Below are 19,092 nucleotides of genomic sequence, written 5' to 3' on the forward strand. Positions count from 1 at the left end.
AATACATCCTGTGATGTATTAGATTTTGTATTTAATTGATATGAAACTATCTCAAACTATAAGGCTAAGAATTTTCTGGAGATAGGGGCCGGGCGGTGGCGCTGGAGGTAAGGTGCCTGCCTTGCCTGCGCTAGCCTAGGATGGACCGCGGTTCGATCCCCCGGCGTCCCATATGGTCCCCCAAGCCAGGAGCGACTTCTGAGCGCATAGCCAGGAGTAACGCCTGAGCCTCAAATGGGTGTGGCCCAAAAACCAAAAAAAAAAAAAAAAAAAAAAAAAAAAAAAAAAAAAGAATTTTCTGGAGAGTCTGCTAAAACATAGCTTTCTGAAACACATTGTTAATAAATTTGGTAGTTTTAGGTAGGTCTCAGAAATTTCTATCAATAGTAAGAAGCTGACTTAAAATTCCAGTGGTCTGTGTGTGTGTGTTTTTTTTTAGGACTTAATGTCAAAATCATACAAAGATGATAAAAATTTAATGGTTCAAGCCAAGGCTGGAAACTTTTGAAATGGATAGGAAATAGTTTATAAGAATTTGTAAGGACATATTTTATAAAATATCAAGTTTTAATGATGTATTATAGCTATATCTATGTGTTTTTTATAGATTATTTCACTATAGATCAATGGGAGTTGGTTTTAAAGGTAAATGAATTTCTCATTGTGGGTTGGGATTGGTTTTAAAGTTTGAAAAATACTATTGGGTTGTTGTAATTAAGCCCTGGGTGGGGATGGAAGGTGATGGGATGGAGGATGAGGTCTTTCTCCTCCAGCTCGGACCACTCATCTGCCACCCTGTTCAGCTGGCGGGTCTGAGGGTTCAGGAGAGTGGTAGGTAGAAAATTCACAGGCAGTCAGGCTTCAGGAGATATTTATTCACTGAATAAAGCTGAAGAATCCTCCAGCCTTCCTCAGACCCTTGCTTTAAAACACAAGAATCAGGTACCACCCTAGGGTGGGAGCAGAATACCAACTAAGGAATAATCCAATATACTATCACCAGGTAGGATCAGTAACCCAACATTGGGTCTTGCTACATAGTTTCATAGCTTCCTATACTTCCCCTACTATTGAAGTGTTCCTAGTTTAATTGTATTTTGATTTTAAATTGTTTGCCCTACTAGACTATAAGTTGAAAAAAATCTGTCTACTTTGATTTCTATAGTCTCTTTAGCATCTTGTATCTATATGTATATTTTTTAATAAAAAGGACTCTTTATTGTTGTTTTGGGGCCACACCAGGCTATCTTTAAGATTTACTTCTGGTTTTATGCTCAGGAATAACTCCTGGTGCTGATGAGGGGATCATACATGGTTTATGGGTTGAATCTGAGTTAATTGAGTTGGCTGCATGCAAAACAACAACCTTACCTGCTGTACTATCTCTCTAGCCCCAAATATTACTTTTATATTAAAGTTTTTTCCAACACTTATACCTCAGATTTTTCTATATTATTTAGGAACTTATTTTGGTGGGCTTTTAAATATAATTATTTAGCCAATTGGACATAGTCTAATGCCTGGACTTATGAGGGCTATAGGTTTAAACTATTAGTTCTCTTGGCAGTCAAGGTCAGTCTATTGATTTGACAGTAAGGATCTTGTTCATAACTTTAGCTTTGAAAAAAAAATCTATAAATGAAACCATCCAGTTTGACAAGACTGGGTCATGGTGTGCTTTGACCCAAGATACTGGAAATAAGGAACACACTATCAGTAGGGCATTGAATTTAATGTAGTGCTATTACATTAACAGGACTAAAAATAATTTTGCTTTTTATTATCACCATGCACCAGAAGTTCTAAATAATGTCAGGGAAGATACTCTTCCCTGCCAACATGTGCACCTAGCATTTCTCCTACCTTTCTTTTTTAAGACAGTGCTGTTTGGACTCTTTTCTCTTTACTGATGTTATTGAAAATTTTAAACTATTTTCTTCCTTTTGTCAGGAAGGAATGCTGTAACAAGTTTTTATTTTAATTTAAAGGATACACATCACAAAGTTGACATAGTCATAATACATTTGTCTCTAGATAAGTGAAAGCAAAGTTATTGAAAAAAAGGAAAGAAAAATAATAAAATGGAAGAGAAGAGAGAAAGAAAAATACAGTAGCAAGCTCATTTGCGAAAATTATTGTATCATTAATGAAGCCATTCATAAAATAAAGAAGGTTTAGTAAGCTGTTGTAATATGCCCAGTCTGTCAAATTGGAATGTTCCTTTAGGGATGAGAGCATCAAACAAATGAAGTTGTCCAGAAATTCAAAGCTCTGATGCTACAAATTTTAGGGGCATAGACTCAGCTGCAGGGCCTTTTGGAAGAAGGCCTGGTTCGAACATGGCAACTGTGTGTGTGGGCATGATTACAATTTCTGGGCTTTCCAGGAAGAAAGAAGATACCGGGGAGTATCTGTATACTGGGGCAAGTACTGCCTGCACTTGCTCTCAAAAACACCCCTGTTGATATCGGCTCAACAGCCAATGTATTTGAAATGTGGTCAAATTGACATCCCTGCAGATAATATTAGAGGATCAGTGATGCAGCAGGCCATCAGGGAAATGGTGATTCTGGGTAATGAAGGAGCAAGTGTGATTTCAGCAGGGTAGGGGCTTGGCCCACCCTCTCCTCTGGAAATGGCCAGCTTTGTGATACATGGGCCAGGGTAGCCATAATCTTTCACAGCTTGGTCTATATCTCGTTCATGCAAAGAGTGAGTCTATGAAGCTGGCCCAGTTCAAACATGGTGATTGCTTTTGTGGTTATCATTACAGCTATTACAAGTTTCTAAATGACTTCTTTTATTAATAATAGTATGACTGAAGGTCACCTAACTCTCAACTTTGAACAGTCACTTTTCTTTAGCACTGTTTTTTAGGGTTAAATATCTACCCACATATCCTTATATTCAAATATTTACTGAAAATAATTCATAATTTTAAATCACTCATACATTTATCAGGAGGCCAATTTTTTTCAAGTTAATTTCAACTTGGTAAATAGCCATGTAATAGTAAATACCTAGGGAACTATATATCCTTTTATGAAGAATGCTCTGAGGAAGGCTGCTTACAACTAGTTCTTGTATGTTCTTGTAGTTCTCACTATTGATTTGAAGGATTAATTATTTCACTGATTGAGAATATCTGATACTTGTTCATGGTAGAACTCAACTGAATGCATGAAGTGTTCCAATAGTTGAGATACAGTACTTCATTTTATTTCTTCCAGTGTTAGGTATATCATTCTTGCCATGGTGACTCCTTAGTTATAGTATTCAGCAAGCTCTTAGAATGCTCTTGCTTTGGGGCCGGCGTGGTGGCGCTAGAGGTAAGGCGTCTGCCTTGCACTAGCCTAGAACGGACTGCAAATTGATCCCCTGGCATCCCATATGATCCCCAAAGCCAGGAGCGACTTCTGAGCGCATAGCCAGGAGTAACCCCTGAACGTTACCGGGTGTGACCCAAAAACCAAAAAACAAACAGAAAAAAATGCTCTTGCTTTTCTATCTTTGTGGTTCAAGTTAACAGATAACCAAAAATATGTGACTCTTCAAAATGAATACAGTAGAGAAGTTCACTGGCAGATCTATCTTGATCACCTGTGTAGACAAATTTTAAATCTGAAAATAATGACATGCTTATCAAGGAAGTTTTATTATCAGAACCCATCTAGCCTTTTGAGGTATATGACTGATGGTTGTTGTGTAACACATCTTCAGACACACTATTTGGTCGCATTTTTCTAAATGTGATAGCTATCATCTAAAGAGAACTTACAAAAATAAGTTTTAAAATTTCCCTACACATATTGCTGTTTTACCTCTTTGTCATAGTTTCTTTGCTTTGATGATCAAGCCTTTTCAGTTCTTTCAGACAAAAGATCAATTTAAAAAATACATTTATAATAGATAACAGATCTGTTCTGATATTTGAGAAAAATAACTCTAAAAGTGGCTTTTTGGCTGGAACTGATGCTGAGGCTTTGGCTTCAGTCTTGTCCTCCGAGTAAAGCTGATATTTTCACAAGCTTGACTGCCTGCTAGCCTTTTACCCGCCACATTCAACTCAGAACTGCCGGCTGAACAGGGTGGCAGACGAGTGCTCCAAGCTGGAGGAGAAAGAACTCATCCTCCATCCCTCCATCAGTCAACCCCATCAAGGGTTGTTCTGCAACAGGCATCCTGGTTCCCAAGGCATGGCATCCTGTCCCTCGGGGTGGGGATGAAGTCGCCTGCACAGCGCCCCCAGAGCAGGACTCACCCACGGAGGTGATGTCAGCCAGCTGGTCCTTGGCCTCCTCAGGATTCAGCAGGTCCTCCTTTTCTTGATCGTGGCTCTCCGTAGAGCTCTAACAATAGGAACATGACAAGAGAAGAAGCCATCACCCTTTCAGCAAAATGAGGAGCCCGCCCATGCCTCCCCTCATGCCCAGACTATGCATTGGGATGCCATTAGCTACCCCACCCCATCCTGCAGGGATCCTGCTCTCCGGACTTAGAGTTACCATCAAAGGAATGTCTCTGGTCCCCGTCTGTCTCATCTTCTGTGGAAGAGAATGGGCAGAATTGGACCCCAAGAGTTGTACCCAGAAGCCAGACCGATCAGGTTACCTAGCTCTCATTCCTTTCTTGCCCCCAGTCTGCTTCTGCTGCATCATTGCCACTTCCCTGGGTGAAACCCTCCACCCCTCACATACTCCTTCCTGCACACCTGCTCCACCCCTGGCTTCCAGGACACACCTGGCAGCTTTGCACCTGCTGTTTTTCCAGCTTGGAACCCCCTTTTCAGTCTCAGATTCCTGCTCAAAGGTTCCTTCCCCTGCAACTTCACCTCCTATTCTCTCACCGTGTAAAGGTGGCTGACCAAATGACATGGTCGAGCTCACTGAAGACCTCCCATAGCTCTAGCCCAGGGGTCTCAAACTCGCGGCCTGTGGGCCATTTGTGGCACTCCATACAACATTTTGTGGCCCGCGGCTGGCCTTCAAATATCGCAGTGTTTGCGATTATTCGCTTACCGAATAATCGCAATAAAAATCGCATTAGTAAGAAAAAAATCGCATTAAACATTCGCAAAGGGAGAGAAGGGAGAGAAGTTTATTACAGGATTAGATTTTGTCATACCTTCATCATGATTTCATCAAAGCCTGCAGTGAAGAGAAAGATTGATGACAAGCACAGACTATTTCAGGAAAAGTGGGAGATGTAGTATTTCTTTGTTGAGCACAGGGGCATCCCCACATGTCTTATTTGCTCAGAGAAAGTTGCAGTGCACAAGAATACAACTTGAAACGCCATTATTCAACTAAACATGCTGAGGAATGTGCAAAATATCAAGGAAATGAGAGAGTCAAGCGGGTTGCCAGTCTTAAAGCATGTCTAATGAGGTAACAAGATTTCTTCAAGAAAGCAACCAAAGAGAATGTTGCGTCAGTGGAAGCTAGTTACATGGTTAGTGAGATGATTGCTAAGGCAGGGAAACCATTCACAGAAGGAGAGTTTGTTAAAAAAAAAATGCATGTTACAGGCTGCAAGTATTATCTGTCCGGAAAAGGAAGGTCAGTTTAGCAAAATCAGCCTTTCTGCCAACACTGTGGCAGAGTGCATTTCTGACAATTCTAATGTCAATAGTTTATAATAGATTGGTAGTAACATTGACATTTCTACCTACAGAACTTTGGTTCATCCTTTATGAATGAATAAATCCACAGGTACCCAAACTTATTTGACCTACCACCCTCAAAATAATTCACTGATTGCCCTCTGTTGAATTACTGGGTCCTGTAGTTTAAAATAATAATGAAGGTCCTTAAGATGGAGCTGGATGGAGATGGAGGCCTTTGTCCTTAGGCCCCGGCCACGTGGCTCCATCCACCATTAACCGGGTCAGCAACTTCATGTGGTCGCGGCAGGTAGAAACTCATCCAGAGACAGGCATCAGGAAATATCAGTTTTATTTGCCCTGGCCATCACGTGTGTGGCCTATATTATAAACCTATTTAAACACATGCTATTCTTAGCTTGCCCTGTGTCTTTGTTTTTTGGGCCACACCCAGCAGTGCTCAGGGGTTACTCCTGGCTGTCTGCTCAGAAATAGCTCCTGGCAGGCACGGGGGACCATATGGGACACCGGGATTCGAACCAACCACCTTTGGTTCTGGATCGGCTGCTTGCAAGGCAAACGCCGCTGTGCTATCTCTCCGGGCCCTGCCCTGTGTCTTAACTTCTTTCATCCATGTCTCCTCCAACCTCCATGCTGGCCAATTCCTTAATCCCTTCAGTCAAAGGCCTTATCTAACCTTCCCAAGACCCCTCCCAGGAATGGGCAGGTCTTGCAGGTAGTTACACGTAAATCCGGGGTGGAATCACAGGGTCCCTCCCTACTCAGTGTTCATTCTCCACCCTAGGGTGTGTGTGGGTATCCTCCCCTAACTTCTTATTGATCCCATCTGAATGATCAAAACTGCCCACACCTGGAATGGGCGGGTAGTGGAGTCTGCAGGATGGAGAGAGAGGGGATAAGAAGGAGAGTTAGAGAAGTGTGTGAGAGGCATCATCATCAGAGATTCAGCATCAGATTCAGCATCATCAAAGAAGCAGCAGCAGTAACTTCACCAAAGGGAATTACTCAGCCTGGAAGCCAGTTAGGAAGCCTGGAAAAAGCAGGGTTTTTTTTGTTGATGTTTAATTTGTTTTTGTTGTAGGATTTTGTTTTTTGTATACTTTATGTTTTTCTTCCTTTTTTATTCTTTCTTCTTTTTTAAATTGATATTCATGAACTCTAGATGGATTCCCCTCAGTTTTTTGTTTGTTGCTTTTTCTTTCTTTCTTTCTTTCTTTCTTTCTTTCTTTTTCTTTCTTTTCTTTCTTTCTTCTTTCTTTCTTTCTTTCTTTCTTTCTTTCTTTCTTTCTTTCTTTCTTTCTTTCTTTCTTTCTTTCTTTCTTTCTTTCTTTCTTTCTTTCTTTCTTTCTTTCTTTCTTTCTTTCCCTCCTTCCCTCCTTTTCCCTTCCTTCCTTCCTTCCTTCCTTCCTTCCTTCCTTCCTTCCTTCCTTCCTTCCTTCCTTCCTTCCTTCCTTCCTCCCTCCCTCCCTCCCTCCCTCCCTCCCTCCCTCCCTCCCTCCTTCCCTCCCTCCCTCCCTTCCTTCCTTCCTTCCTTCCTTCCTTCCTTCCTTCCTTCTTTCCTTCCTTCCTTTCTTCTTTTCTTTTTTTTTTCAAACAGAACCACATAACTTGAATAATCTTGTTCTCTCTCATAAATTGAGAGGGGAAAAAAATGGATGGTACCAGGACCAAACAGTCGTATGAACATTGAGTAGAAATATAAAAGGATCAGACTTAAACACCAAACCCTAAGTCAATGACAACAGAATCGATAGCCAATCTTTAACAAGCTATACACAGAGGGGACCAGTTATCCTAGCAGGCCAGGGGGCAAAAAAGGGGGATGCTGGGATCTGGGGTGGAGGGAAGACAATACTGGTAGAAGACAACACTGATTCAATGCCACTATGTACCTCAAATATTACTGTGAAAGATTTGTAATTTATGTTGGTCACAATAAAAATTATTTTAAAAAATAAAGAAGTTAAGTGGAAAAAATGGAAACTTTTCTAAAAAAAAAAAAAAGCCCAGGTTTCAGGAAGGCATTTGCATTCATCTTTGGTCTTCATCCACTAAACTACTTTCCTTCGTAGTAGTGGAATAGGAGTGGAAGTCTTGAGTGTTGGAATTTCTGAGCCCCTTCCTCCCCACCCCTTTCACTGTGTGGATTAGTTCTTGCATTAGCATTTGCTTCCAGATCCACATTTCTCCAGGTCCTGGTTTTGGAGCCACATCCCCTGCTCACACCCAGAAATCTGCCTTTTAAATGAACAGACAGAAAGTGGCCCGATAGGTGCACTGAGGTTTCTTTTCACTTGGCTCATTCTAGTAACATCCATCCCCCAAGGGGAGTAGCAGTAGTGACCATTTTAGGGAAACTGATTTAATCCACACCCCAAACAAAAATTATTTTCTGTTTTCTACTTTCTTTATAATATCTCTTAGAGTATAATATGTTTTTATATTGCTGATTAGACCATGTTTAATAATCTTATTTCAATGGCTATGATATCAAGCATGTAATAGGTAAGTTATTGTTAAAATTGATAAATAAGTTAAGTTCATTTTATAGTCAATTACTATTTAGCATCTGTATTATTTCTATAAGAATTCAATTTTTAACTAATTCATCATCATCATCCCTTAGGTATAAACTATACAAAAATAAGATAAGGAACCTAAATAAAGATTATCTTATGGTTGAGTGGAATTATTGGTAACACCTGTCTCAAGATCTGCCATCCTAAAGCTCTTTCAGTGGTCTAAGATTTTACTGGAGGTAGTTTTGAACATTTGAATTTCATTTCATATAGTCTTAAAGGATCTGATGTAAAAGTAAGAAGACCCTATAGCAAGACAAAATAATAATAGCCGTTTTAAAGTTATTGTCTTTTAATTTCAACAATTGTGATTTCTCTGTGACAATTCCTATTGAAATTTCTCTTTGATGATGATCATATTTTCTTGTTTCCTCACTTATATGGCAAGTTTGTATTGTACCCGAAAACTTGTGGTTATTATTGAGAATCTGAATTTTGTTGTCTACAGAGGGTTGAGTTTTGTTCTGAAAGTAATTTACCTAGTGGTGAGTCAGCTTTATCCTCTTGAGGCTTATTTTTAGACATTTTTTAAGGACAGTGAAGTCATTTTACTTAATTTTAGACTAAATGCATGATGGCTTACAAAATGATATTGGTGGGAGAATTGGGGAGTGAGGGAAGTGGTGAGAGAGAAATAGGGAGACAAGAGGAGAGATTGAGAAAGGAGAGAGAAAAGAGAAATACTACCCTCCTGTTTGACTTACCTTGGTCTCTCCAAGGATGTGCCAGAGGACTTTATGGTTCATAAAAGTTAGCTACAAGCATCTCTATTCTTTTTTTTTTTTTTTTAAGCATCTCTATTCTGTGTATGACAGTCAGCCAGTCCCTCAAGGCTGCATCAAGCTATATTGCTCAACATGGAACTTGTCCTCCACCATTCCAATTCCTGGAGAGCTGTGGCTTCAGTTTCAACTGAAGGATTTTCTCTGTGGGAAAGGAAAAGTTTCCCAGGTTTATTGTCTACCTGCACAGAAAATAACTTCAGGACAGTAATAGGAAAAAACAGTTTTATTTATGGGATGTGCAATGCTAATTCTGTAACTAAGGCAATATATTCTTGTCTTGATTTTTGTTTTTGTTAATTTTGGGGCTACATTCAGTGGTACTCAGGGCTTACTCTGTACTCACAGATCATTCCTTGCAATGCTGGGGAATCATATATGGTGCCAGTAATCATACTGCAGTATTTTATGCAGTAATGTATACTGCATGAAAGGTAAACATTCTACTCACTATTCTATGTCTCCAAATCAGCAATATGTTCTTTTTTATAAAAATAATAATCTCTTATTTAATTAAAGAATCATGATTTATAAAGTAATAGGTAGTAGAGTTTTAGGTATTTAATATTCTACCACCAATGGTAATATGTTCTTAATCTCTCTTTTTTTTAATCCTGACAGTTAGCTACAAGATCAAAGGCAGAGTGATTATTTACCTATTAAAATATCCTATATCAGTTGCCCTTGCTATCTTTTCTCTTTCTTATCACAGGATTGTATGATAAGAGCAGATACCATTTACAAGCTTGGGAGAAGAGGGGAAAGTCCAAATGTAGGAGTTGCTTGCACAATGTCATCTCTTTTCCTCTAGAGACTAGAGGGGACTACAAAAATAGAGGGTGTCAACCAATGGCACAAATCTGAGAGATAAATTTCTGTATTTCTCCCAAGATATGAATGTGTTCTTATTGTTTCCTGATAGAAAGTCTCTCTAGGCCACAGCCATAACCTGTCTGGGGCCTCAACAGTGTAACCGGCATGTTCACTGAGATCTCTGGCTCTTGCTAGCATTCCAATGCTAACAGATACTCTTCTTTCATAGCACTTTCATAATTGTCCTTTGCAAGACTTTTCAGTCTTACTCTGTTGGTACAAATGCAGTTAGATATTTAAGTGATCCTTAGGTAGATTTCTGGGTTTTCTTTTCTATGCCTGTTGCTCTTCTGTATTACCCCTCCTACATTTCAGAATTCTATACCAATACAAGCCCTGGCCTCTTGTTTCATTTGCTCAGGGATGCCTTTCTCTTCTGATTTCTCTTCCATGGATTATGTGATTTGGAAAATGCCTTGGGCAAAAAGACAAGTTGAATATGATTTTGACATGTTCCTTTTATCTAGAAATCACAATGTGAATTGTTCAATTTCTGCTTCATGTATGGTTTTCAGTTTAATTGTTCATATCATAAGAACATATCAGATATTATAGTAACCAAAAGAGCCACTTTCTTCTACCATATATTTAATTAACATGTTTTATATTACCTTTGTTACCTATCTCCTACCTCACTGGAACTTAAAGGATTTAAATTCCCTTGAAATAAATAATACAGCATTTCTAGGTTTAAGAACCATGGTTTAACATATTTCTGAGTTGGTTTATATATATATAGCTCCTTCAAAAGCCTTCCTGGGGGGCGGAGAGATAGCATGGAGATAAGGCATTTGCCTTGCATGCAGAAGGATGGATGGTGGTTCGAATCCTGGTATCCCATATGATCCCCAAAGCTGCCAGGGACGATTTCTGAGTGTAGAGCCAGAAGTAACAACTGATCGCAGCCGGGTGTGACCCAAAGAAACAAACAAACAAACAAACAAAATTCAAAAGCCTTCCTCATATTTAAAATGAATATTTAGAAATATGCTTCATATTTCTTATTTATATTATTTTATGTGCCCAACTATAATTTGTTCAGAAACTCTATGCTTTTATTTATTGCCTTACCTTTCTGTAGAAGTGCCTTAGTAAAACTAATTAAACATATTTAATTATTGTTGCATTTGAAAAAAGAGTGAATTAAACAAAAGAACTATTAATTATAGTTAAGAAAATATAGTTTAATATAGATTTTTGTTCTCGATTAAACATTTATACAACATATCGACAGGTGAACTATTAGGATGCATTTTTACATGCATGTATTATAAATTTGTCAATAAATTTGAGCAATTTCTAAATTACAGGATCATGTAATGCTCAATAGAACATTTTCAAACACCCAGTTGTTGTCCAGAGTGATCATTTCCAACTATTATTATCATACTGATCTCTTCTTTCCTTAACTGTACTTTTCCTGCCTATTTGTGGCAAGCTTCCCACCATGAACTGTTTCTCCTCACTCACAGGTCTATTAAAGGTGCACACTTTTTTTTTTTTGTTTTGTTTTGTTTTTTGGGTCACACCCAGCAGTACTCAAGGGTTGTTCCTGGCTCTACGGTCAGAAATTGCTCCTGGCAGGCTTGGGGGACCATATGGGATTCGAACCACTAGCCTTCTGCATGCAAGGCAAATGCCTTACCTCCATGCTATCTCTCCGGCCCTGAAGGTGAACACTTTTGAAGGAAGTCCTGGGCACACAAAAAAGATAGAGACTTAATACATTTCAAGGTATCTTCAATGGTACTTCAAAACAATCAGCCAGATAGTTCAGGGGTTAAAGAGCTTGCTTGTATGCAATTTACCAGATCCCAGTTCCAGTTTTGCACTATCTGTTCCTCAGAGCACTGCTGGAAGCAGTCTCCAAGGATAGAACCCAGGGCATAGTTCCTGAGCATTGCTGAGTGTGACTCCCAACCTTTTCTAACTCACTACACACACACACACACACACACACACACACACACACACACACACACATACACACATACACACACACAGACATACACACATATTATCTACCAATCTTTGAGACTTGTCTTCTAATAAAACTTTCTCTTTTTGACTTAAAAAGAAATGGACAGTGTTAGTTGTCCATGTCCAGAGGATAAATACTTAGTTTCTGTTCTTAATGTGTGTATAATCTAATGACAGAACACAAAAGCATAAAGACAGAAACAGAAAAGAAAACAACATTGAATCTTATTTAAAAACAAAACCAAACCTTGTAGTTCTCAAATCAGTCTGTCATCTTAGCAGCTCTGGTCAGCACTTCTGTCCTGATAACCTGGGTAGAACATTTTAGAGCATTACAAGTCACTTCATGACCATAAAACTGTAGAATTAATACCACTAAGGTACTTATTAAAAACCCACTATTCTATACCAATCCCTAAATCTCTTGGATCAGAAGAATCATTTCTTCAGATTTCCAAGTGATTTACTTATGCATTGCATCTTGGGAAGCACTGCTGCAGAGGATTCCCACTGCATTTATTCAAGTCAGATGTCTCATTGGATGCAGTCAGTTTAGCAGTGCATATAGGGTGCTCTGAATGCTCCAACTTAGGATATGTGTTTTACCTCCAAATCAGAGGGGGCTATGATTTGTTTTTGAACAGGGCTTGCTGCAGAAACTGAGAGTATTTTAACCAGAAGAAAAGGAACTGAGCAGGTGATAATAACAGATATTCAGTAAACTCACTTCCTGCTTTTAATGTCTTTGTTCCTAATAATATTGGAGATATTAGTTTCTTCATATTAGGCATTAATTCTGTGTCTGTGTGTTCCTGCACACACCCATGTCTTATTCCCAGTCCCCCTCACCTCACAATACTGTTTGTCTGCCTGACCTAGATAGCAGAGATGCTTCTTTCACAGCATGGTTCTTCTGCCTCTTCTAGGTCATCTTTCTCAAATATTAATATATTAAGGATAAACACACACATACACCTTGTTTAAGCCTGACTTACATTCTTGTTAAAGCAAGTTTGACTTACTCATGCATCTTATTATCTAAGGAAATCATTGATATTTGGAGTCATGCCTTTTCAAACTGTAAACTTATTTGTTAAATGCATTTGCATTTATTAAAGGGAGCCATACTTTTAGCACTCATTTTTCTTTTTTTTTCTTTTTATAATTTTTATTGTGACCATCGTGAATTACAAATCTTTCACAGTAATATTTAAAGTACATAGTGACAGTGAATCAGAGGTATTCCTACCACCAGCGTTGTCCTCCCTCCAACCCTGTTCCCAGCATCCCACTCCTTTGCCCCCTGGACTGCTAGTATAATTGGTCCCTGTAGAATTAAATAATTAACGATGGTGCTGGATTGAGGTGGAATGGATGGATGGAGGGATCTTTCTCTGCCATCCCAGGCCACGTGGCTCCGCAATCCCCATTCAGCTGGCGGGTCCCAGCTTTAGGTGAACGGCGAATCAGACTCATCCAGAGATAGGCATCAGGAAGCATCAACTTTATTCATGCCCTATCCACCACATGTGTGGCCTATATCATAACCTTTTAAGCATTCAGCCATTCTTAGCTAGCCCTGCATCTTAACTCCTTTCAGCCATCTTCCCTTTGACTTCCAAGCTGGCAAAAGACCAAAAGGGGGCCTAATCCCCTCTGGTCAAAGCCTTATCTACCTTTTCCAAGACCCCACCCAGGAAATGGGTGGGGTCTTGCAGGTAAGGTCAAGTTACCTAGGAAGAATGGGGGGGGGGGGATAAGGCTTCAGGTCCCCTCTGTTTATAGTTTATTGAAGATTGGATATTCTGTTGTCATTGACTTAGGGTTTGGTGTTTAAATCTGATCATTTTTTTATTTCTACTCAATGTTCATACGGCTAAGATTCTGGTACCATCCATCTTTTTCCCCTCGATTTATGAGTTAGAACAAGATGATTCAATTTATGTGGTTCTGTTTGGAAAAAAAAAAAGAAAAAAATAAAATGAAAAAAGAAAAAAACAAAAACCCAAAACCAAAAAATAAAAAACAAAACAAACAAAAAATCGGAAGGTTATAAATATCAATTTAAAAAGAAGAAAATGGAAAAAAAAGGAAATCATAACCAAAAAAAAAAAAAAACCAACCCCCCCCACAAAAAAAAAAAAACCAACAACCACCACCAAATAGACAAAACAAAAAAAAGAAACAAAAACCAAAGACCAAAACCAGCAACTACAAAAAAGCGCCACAGCAACAAATGCAACAACCAAACAATCACGAGACCAAAAGGAAAAAAAAGAAAAAAAGAAAAGAAAAAAGGAAGGAGTAGCCCTCATTTTTCTAACAAGTTTTTTTATGGGCTAGGAAATAAAGGGGGTTAAATTCTTTTTTTGTTTGTTTGTTTTTGTTTTTTATTGGTCACACCCGACAATGCTCAGGGGTGACTCCTGGCTCTCTGCTCAGAAATTGATCCTGGCAGGCTCGGGAGAGCTTATGGGATGCCGGGATTCTAACCACCATTGGTTCTGGGTCCAATGCTTGCCAGGCAAACAAATGCCCTACCGCTGCACTATCTCTCCAGCCCCAAGGGTGGTTATAAATTCTTGATTATTTTTATTATTATTGATTTGAGGGCCACATTCAAATGTGCTCAGAGCTTACTACTGATTCTGTACTCAGGGATCACACTTGGAGATGCTCAGTGTTGTATGTGGTACCAAGGGATCAAATGGAGGCTAGCTGCTTGCAAGGCAAGTGCCTTAACACCTCTGCAGTCTCTGCCTTATTTTAATTAATTAATTAATTAATTAATTAATTTTGATGCTCAGTTACTTCCTGTGGCACAGTATAATGTTCTAGGACTATTTTTAGCAGAAACTATTTTTAGCTGAAACTTGTAACTTTTTTTTTTTTTTTGACTTTTAAAGTGGAAATGATATTTAGATACAAGATTTCTATGCTAGGTGTATTTATGGTTACTGGTATATCTTTGCTTCTAGGCCTTCTGGTGGAATTAGAAAAATTGTGTATGTGTATTATACATTTTTATATCTGTTTTTATATCTCATACATTTATATTATTTTTATTACTTCTGGGCTTAGTTTAGACATCTATCACTCCCTTTTTTATTTTTATTTTTCTGATATTACTTTTCATTCTATATATTTGATCACTCTGAATATAGAAAGTAATTTCAAAATTTTCAGTTTTTGCTTGTTTTGTTTTGGGGCCATGTCCAGCAGTGCTCAGGGATCACTTCAAGCAGTGTTCACGGGGGACGTTGAACCTGGGTCAGTCACTTGCAAGGTAAATGCCCTTCCTGCTGTATTAACTCTCCAATTCAAGTTTCAGAATTAAAACAATCTTGTGTGGGATAAAAAATAACTGATGATAGGATTTCAATATTTGGCTGATTTTTAATATAAAATTATTACTTTTAAAAAGCAATTGTGTTTGTTCCTTATTAATTGTATTGTGATACTCATTTGACTAATTAGATTTGTTTTTTTTCTGTTCTACTTTTAATTATTTTTCTCTCAATTTACTAATTTTTGACATATTTTATGTTTGGTTTCAAAACTTAGAACTCTACAACAAAGGAATAAAAAAACCAGTAATAATTTTATTGGATTTTACTAATTTTTAAAACTTACTCATTGGAATTTAACTTTTTTGTTTGTGACGCTCAGAGGTTACTCCTGTCTATGCATGCGCTCAGTAATCACTCCTGGCTTGGGGACCAGATGGGATGCTGGGGATTGAATGGAGGTCTGTCCTGGGTCAGTAGCATGCAAAGGCAAATGTCCTACTGCTGCACTATTGCTGTGTCCCCAGAATATAATTTTTTATAGTTTGTTTGATAATCCTGTTGTATGAAACCATAAGTAGAATGACTTTGTCAGCTTCGTATGCAGGCTTCTTAGTCAGTGTTTTTTTTTTTTTTTTTTTTTTGACCTATTTATGTTTCTAGGCTTTTGTTATTATTTGGAATGTATGTAGTTAGGCTTCTCTATTGGGGAAATTTTATGTTTTCATCAGGTACTTACAGCCTATTTGAAAAACTAATAATTCTCATTTTGACATATTTTAAATTATCCATTTATGCGGTTTCTCTTTGCTTTGCGGCTTGTGGTTATAAATAATCAGGGAAGCATTTTCCACTCTATTTAGCCCCAGATTTTGGTATTAACAATATTTCTTGGACAGCAGGTAGGAAAGTGTATAATGTATTTGCCCTTACATTGAAGTCTAGTCCTTGGGTTTGCTACTAGTCTCAAATTAAGACTTTGAGTAACTTCAGGGATTTGTCTTCTATTGAAAATCATGCAAAGTTTAAGTTAATTGTATCCAATAAATGCCCACACAGCAAACAGTCAGATCCTCTGTTCTGCCTGCCTCTCTGATTTCTTACTTTTTAGGATTTTCTTGGATGTGTGTGGGGTGAGTGGAAAAAGACTGGGAAGTTTTCTATTTGTAATATTTTGGTAGATAAGAGTTTTATTAAGAAGATTTTAAATGTATACTTTATCCAAGATTTTTAGTAGGTTTTAGCAAGAATTTTAGTTTCAGTCCTCAAAATTATTTTTATTCTACTAGAAATGCAAATACCTCATTATGTGCTCTTTTACAAAAAAAGAATTATGCTCCATTATTCAATACTTAATTCTATATTACCTATAGATTGTGTTATTTTTACATTTTTATGGTACATATATTTCAGTCCTTATGAACTAATTTGATTTATTTTACTGTTCATTTGTTTCTGCCTGCTGAACATATTGTAATCATTCAGTAAAATAAATACTGATTGATCAGTATGAAACAATTGAGCTATTTATTAATGTAATTTAAGTGAATTTTTTATATGAAAAAATAAAATTTCTTTTTTAAAAATACCTAACTGTGATGGAGGGAAAACTTTCTATTTGGAGAAAATTTACTGAAAGTTTGAAAAATTTCAATATCTATATGTATGGATACCCATTTATATATGACATTTGTTTATATATTATCAAATAGGCTTAAAACAGATTCATATATTTTCCAGTTGAGATATGAGTTTAGGTCATAGGAGAGTTGGTTCCTCTGTTAAGTTCTTTAGCAGATAGGAAGCAGATGTGGCATTGGGAAGAGATTAATAGAGGAAGGACAAATGTATGAGTAATCTGGAAAAAGATTAAAGTCATATTATGAGTTAAATGTCAGTATTTGAACCTAAGCTTTTCCATTCTTAGTACTCTGAAGAGACAAACTGTAAAACAGAATGTTCTGAGGGAGCAGGAAAGGGGGGAGAGAGAGAACGAGAGAAGAAGGAAAAGAAGAGAGGAGAGAGACTTCTTGAGAGAGAGAGAGAGAGAACATGAGAAGACTGTTCTTAAAAGCCAGTTTAGTTCCACTGTACTAACTATTCTATTTCTAGTTTTTAATTCTTATTTTCTCTTAAAAATGTGACTTTAACTTTCTTTGATAAAGTAGAATATAACTCATCATTAGCCTATATTTGTACTTGATCTTGCTTTGTTTTATTAGTTAATATCTTTACAATCATATGCGGGTTGTCAAATGTTTCTAGGAATATCTGGCATATTTATTAGTAAAATGTTTGCAGAAGCAAATAAATCTGGATCAATTAAAAATAACTTTATTATAACTATTTAAAGCATAAGGACCTTAGTTTAGTGACAGTGTTAGAGCTGATTTGGGGGTAGCCACTAAGTAGTACCTCTCTAAAGACATTACTAACTTTCTAAATTGTGGTGCCCCTTTATGGTGGTACACAAGTTAATATACACATACAAATGCCCTTACCCTTCCCACAGAGAATCTAAAAGAATGATACCCAGTAGCAAAAATCATACCCAGTCTTTAGATTTTGTTTTTAATATTATTCTCCAATAACAGGAACCCTAGCTCTTCGGGGAAATGATCAGCTCTAGAACTATAGTACAGTAAACCTCCACTTAACATCATTGCAGATGCTTGGAATTGGCAAGTGTAAGCAAAAATTACATGTAACAAAAGCAGAATAGCATTTCAGTGAGTGTCAGGATTTTTTTCTCATTAGTCTTATAACAAAGCATCATTGAACAAAACAATATTCAAACATAGGTTGTGTGAAATATGAGTATAGTGAACATTCCAGTGCCAGAACAGAAGCATTAAAACAAATCCACATAATCTGGGTATGCTGAAGGGATGCGGCAGCTGAGTGAGTTTCTAATGACCAAAGCCGAAATAATTTGAACAATAAAATAAGTAGTATTGGGTTATAATAAGAATATGAAATAAATATCCATTAGTCTAAGCTGATGTAAAATAAATGAGTGAGAACAACAAAAAAGATGAACTTCCTATGTTCTCTATGAACTCTTCCTATAAAGAGTTATAATGCATGTAGCTTTTCTACCACCAAGGAGGAAAAGCTCAACTTTGTTTCTCTATGGGCTTCACATGATGTCTTCCTCAGAGTATTCACTATGGAAAGGAAAAGACAGGAGATGGAAGGAATATTGGAGAAGCCTAAAATAAACCACCTCAGCTAAGAAATCAAGTTCAGTATCAACAGTGATACATTGTGTGTATAAACATTGCATTATCTTTGACTTGTATAAATATTGCATTATCTTTTGAATTGAGGAAATTATCAAAAAAATTCCAACTAGGGATCTCCTAAAAAATATCCAATGAGAAGGCTACTGAAATCAAGGAAAGTAAGAAATGGTTACAGTTCCAAGAGCCCCTAAGGAACATGCTACACCCTCTGGGGTATTCTGGAGAGGATCCAACAACAACAATAGCAATAAAAGACGAGGTTAAAAACTAGGAAAAATCTAGATGGAATCTAAGCTTGAGGTAGTAAATATATACTGATTATTATTATTATTATTATTATTCATTGTAACACATATATTATCCTAATTCAAGATGGTAATGATAAAGGAATCTGGGTGAAATATGTAGGGACTCTGCTCTCCTATCCGTTTTTCTGCAGATGGTTTCAGAATAACCCAATGCTCTCTTTCACTCCTGCAGTTTTGAGAGTGTTTGCTGCCTTGCTGAGTCCACTTCTCTCTCAGACATCACTTTTGATGGCAATCCAATAGCTCAAGAGTCATGGTACAAACACACTGTCCTTCAGAATATGCTGCAGCTGCGCCAGCTAGATATGAAGAGAATCACGGTAAGAACTCTGCATTTACCTAGAAGTTTTTACCAGATTTGTTTTTAATCTTAGTATGGAGTAAGAAATAGGAGATATAGGGACATATATTCTTT

General features: G+C 37.5%; 1 protein-coding gene across 1 annotated transcript in view; it reads left to right on the forward strand.

Annotated features, from left to right (window-relative positions):
- Positions 1 to 19,092, forward strand: part of LRRC49 (leucine rich repeat containing 49) — a 138,174-nt gene that overhangs the window by 59,774 nt on the left and 59,308 nt on the right. The window contains exon 9 of the mRNA XM_049777845.1: positions 18,850 to 18,997. Within this exon, the coding sequence (XP_049633802.1) occupies positions 18,850 to 18,997 (148 nt within the window). The remainder of the gene's footprint in view (positions 1 to 18,849; positions 18,998 to 19,092) is intronic.

This window comes from Suncus etruscus, chromosome 1 (genome assembly GCF_024139225.1).
Source record: "Suncus etruscus isolate mSunEtr1 chromosome 1, mSunEtr1.pri.cur, whole genome shotgun sequence".
Lineage (NCBI taxonomy): Eukaryota > Metazoa > Chordata > Mammalia > Eulipotyphla > Soricidae > Suncus > Suncus etruscus.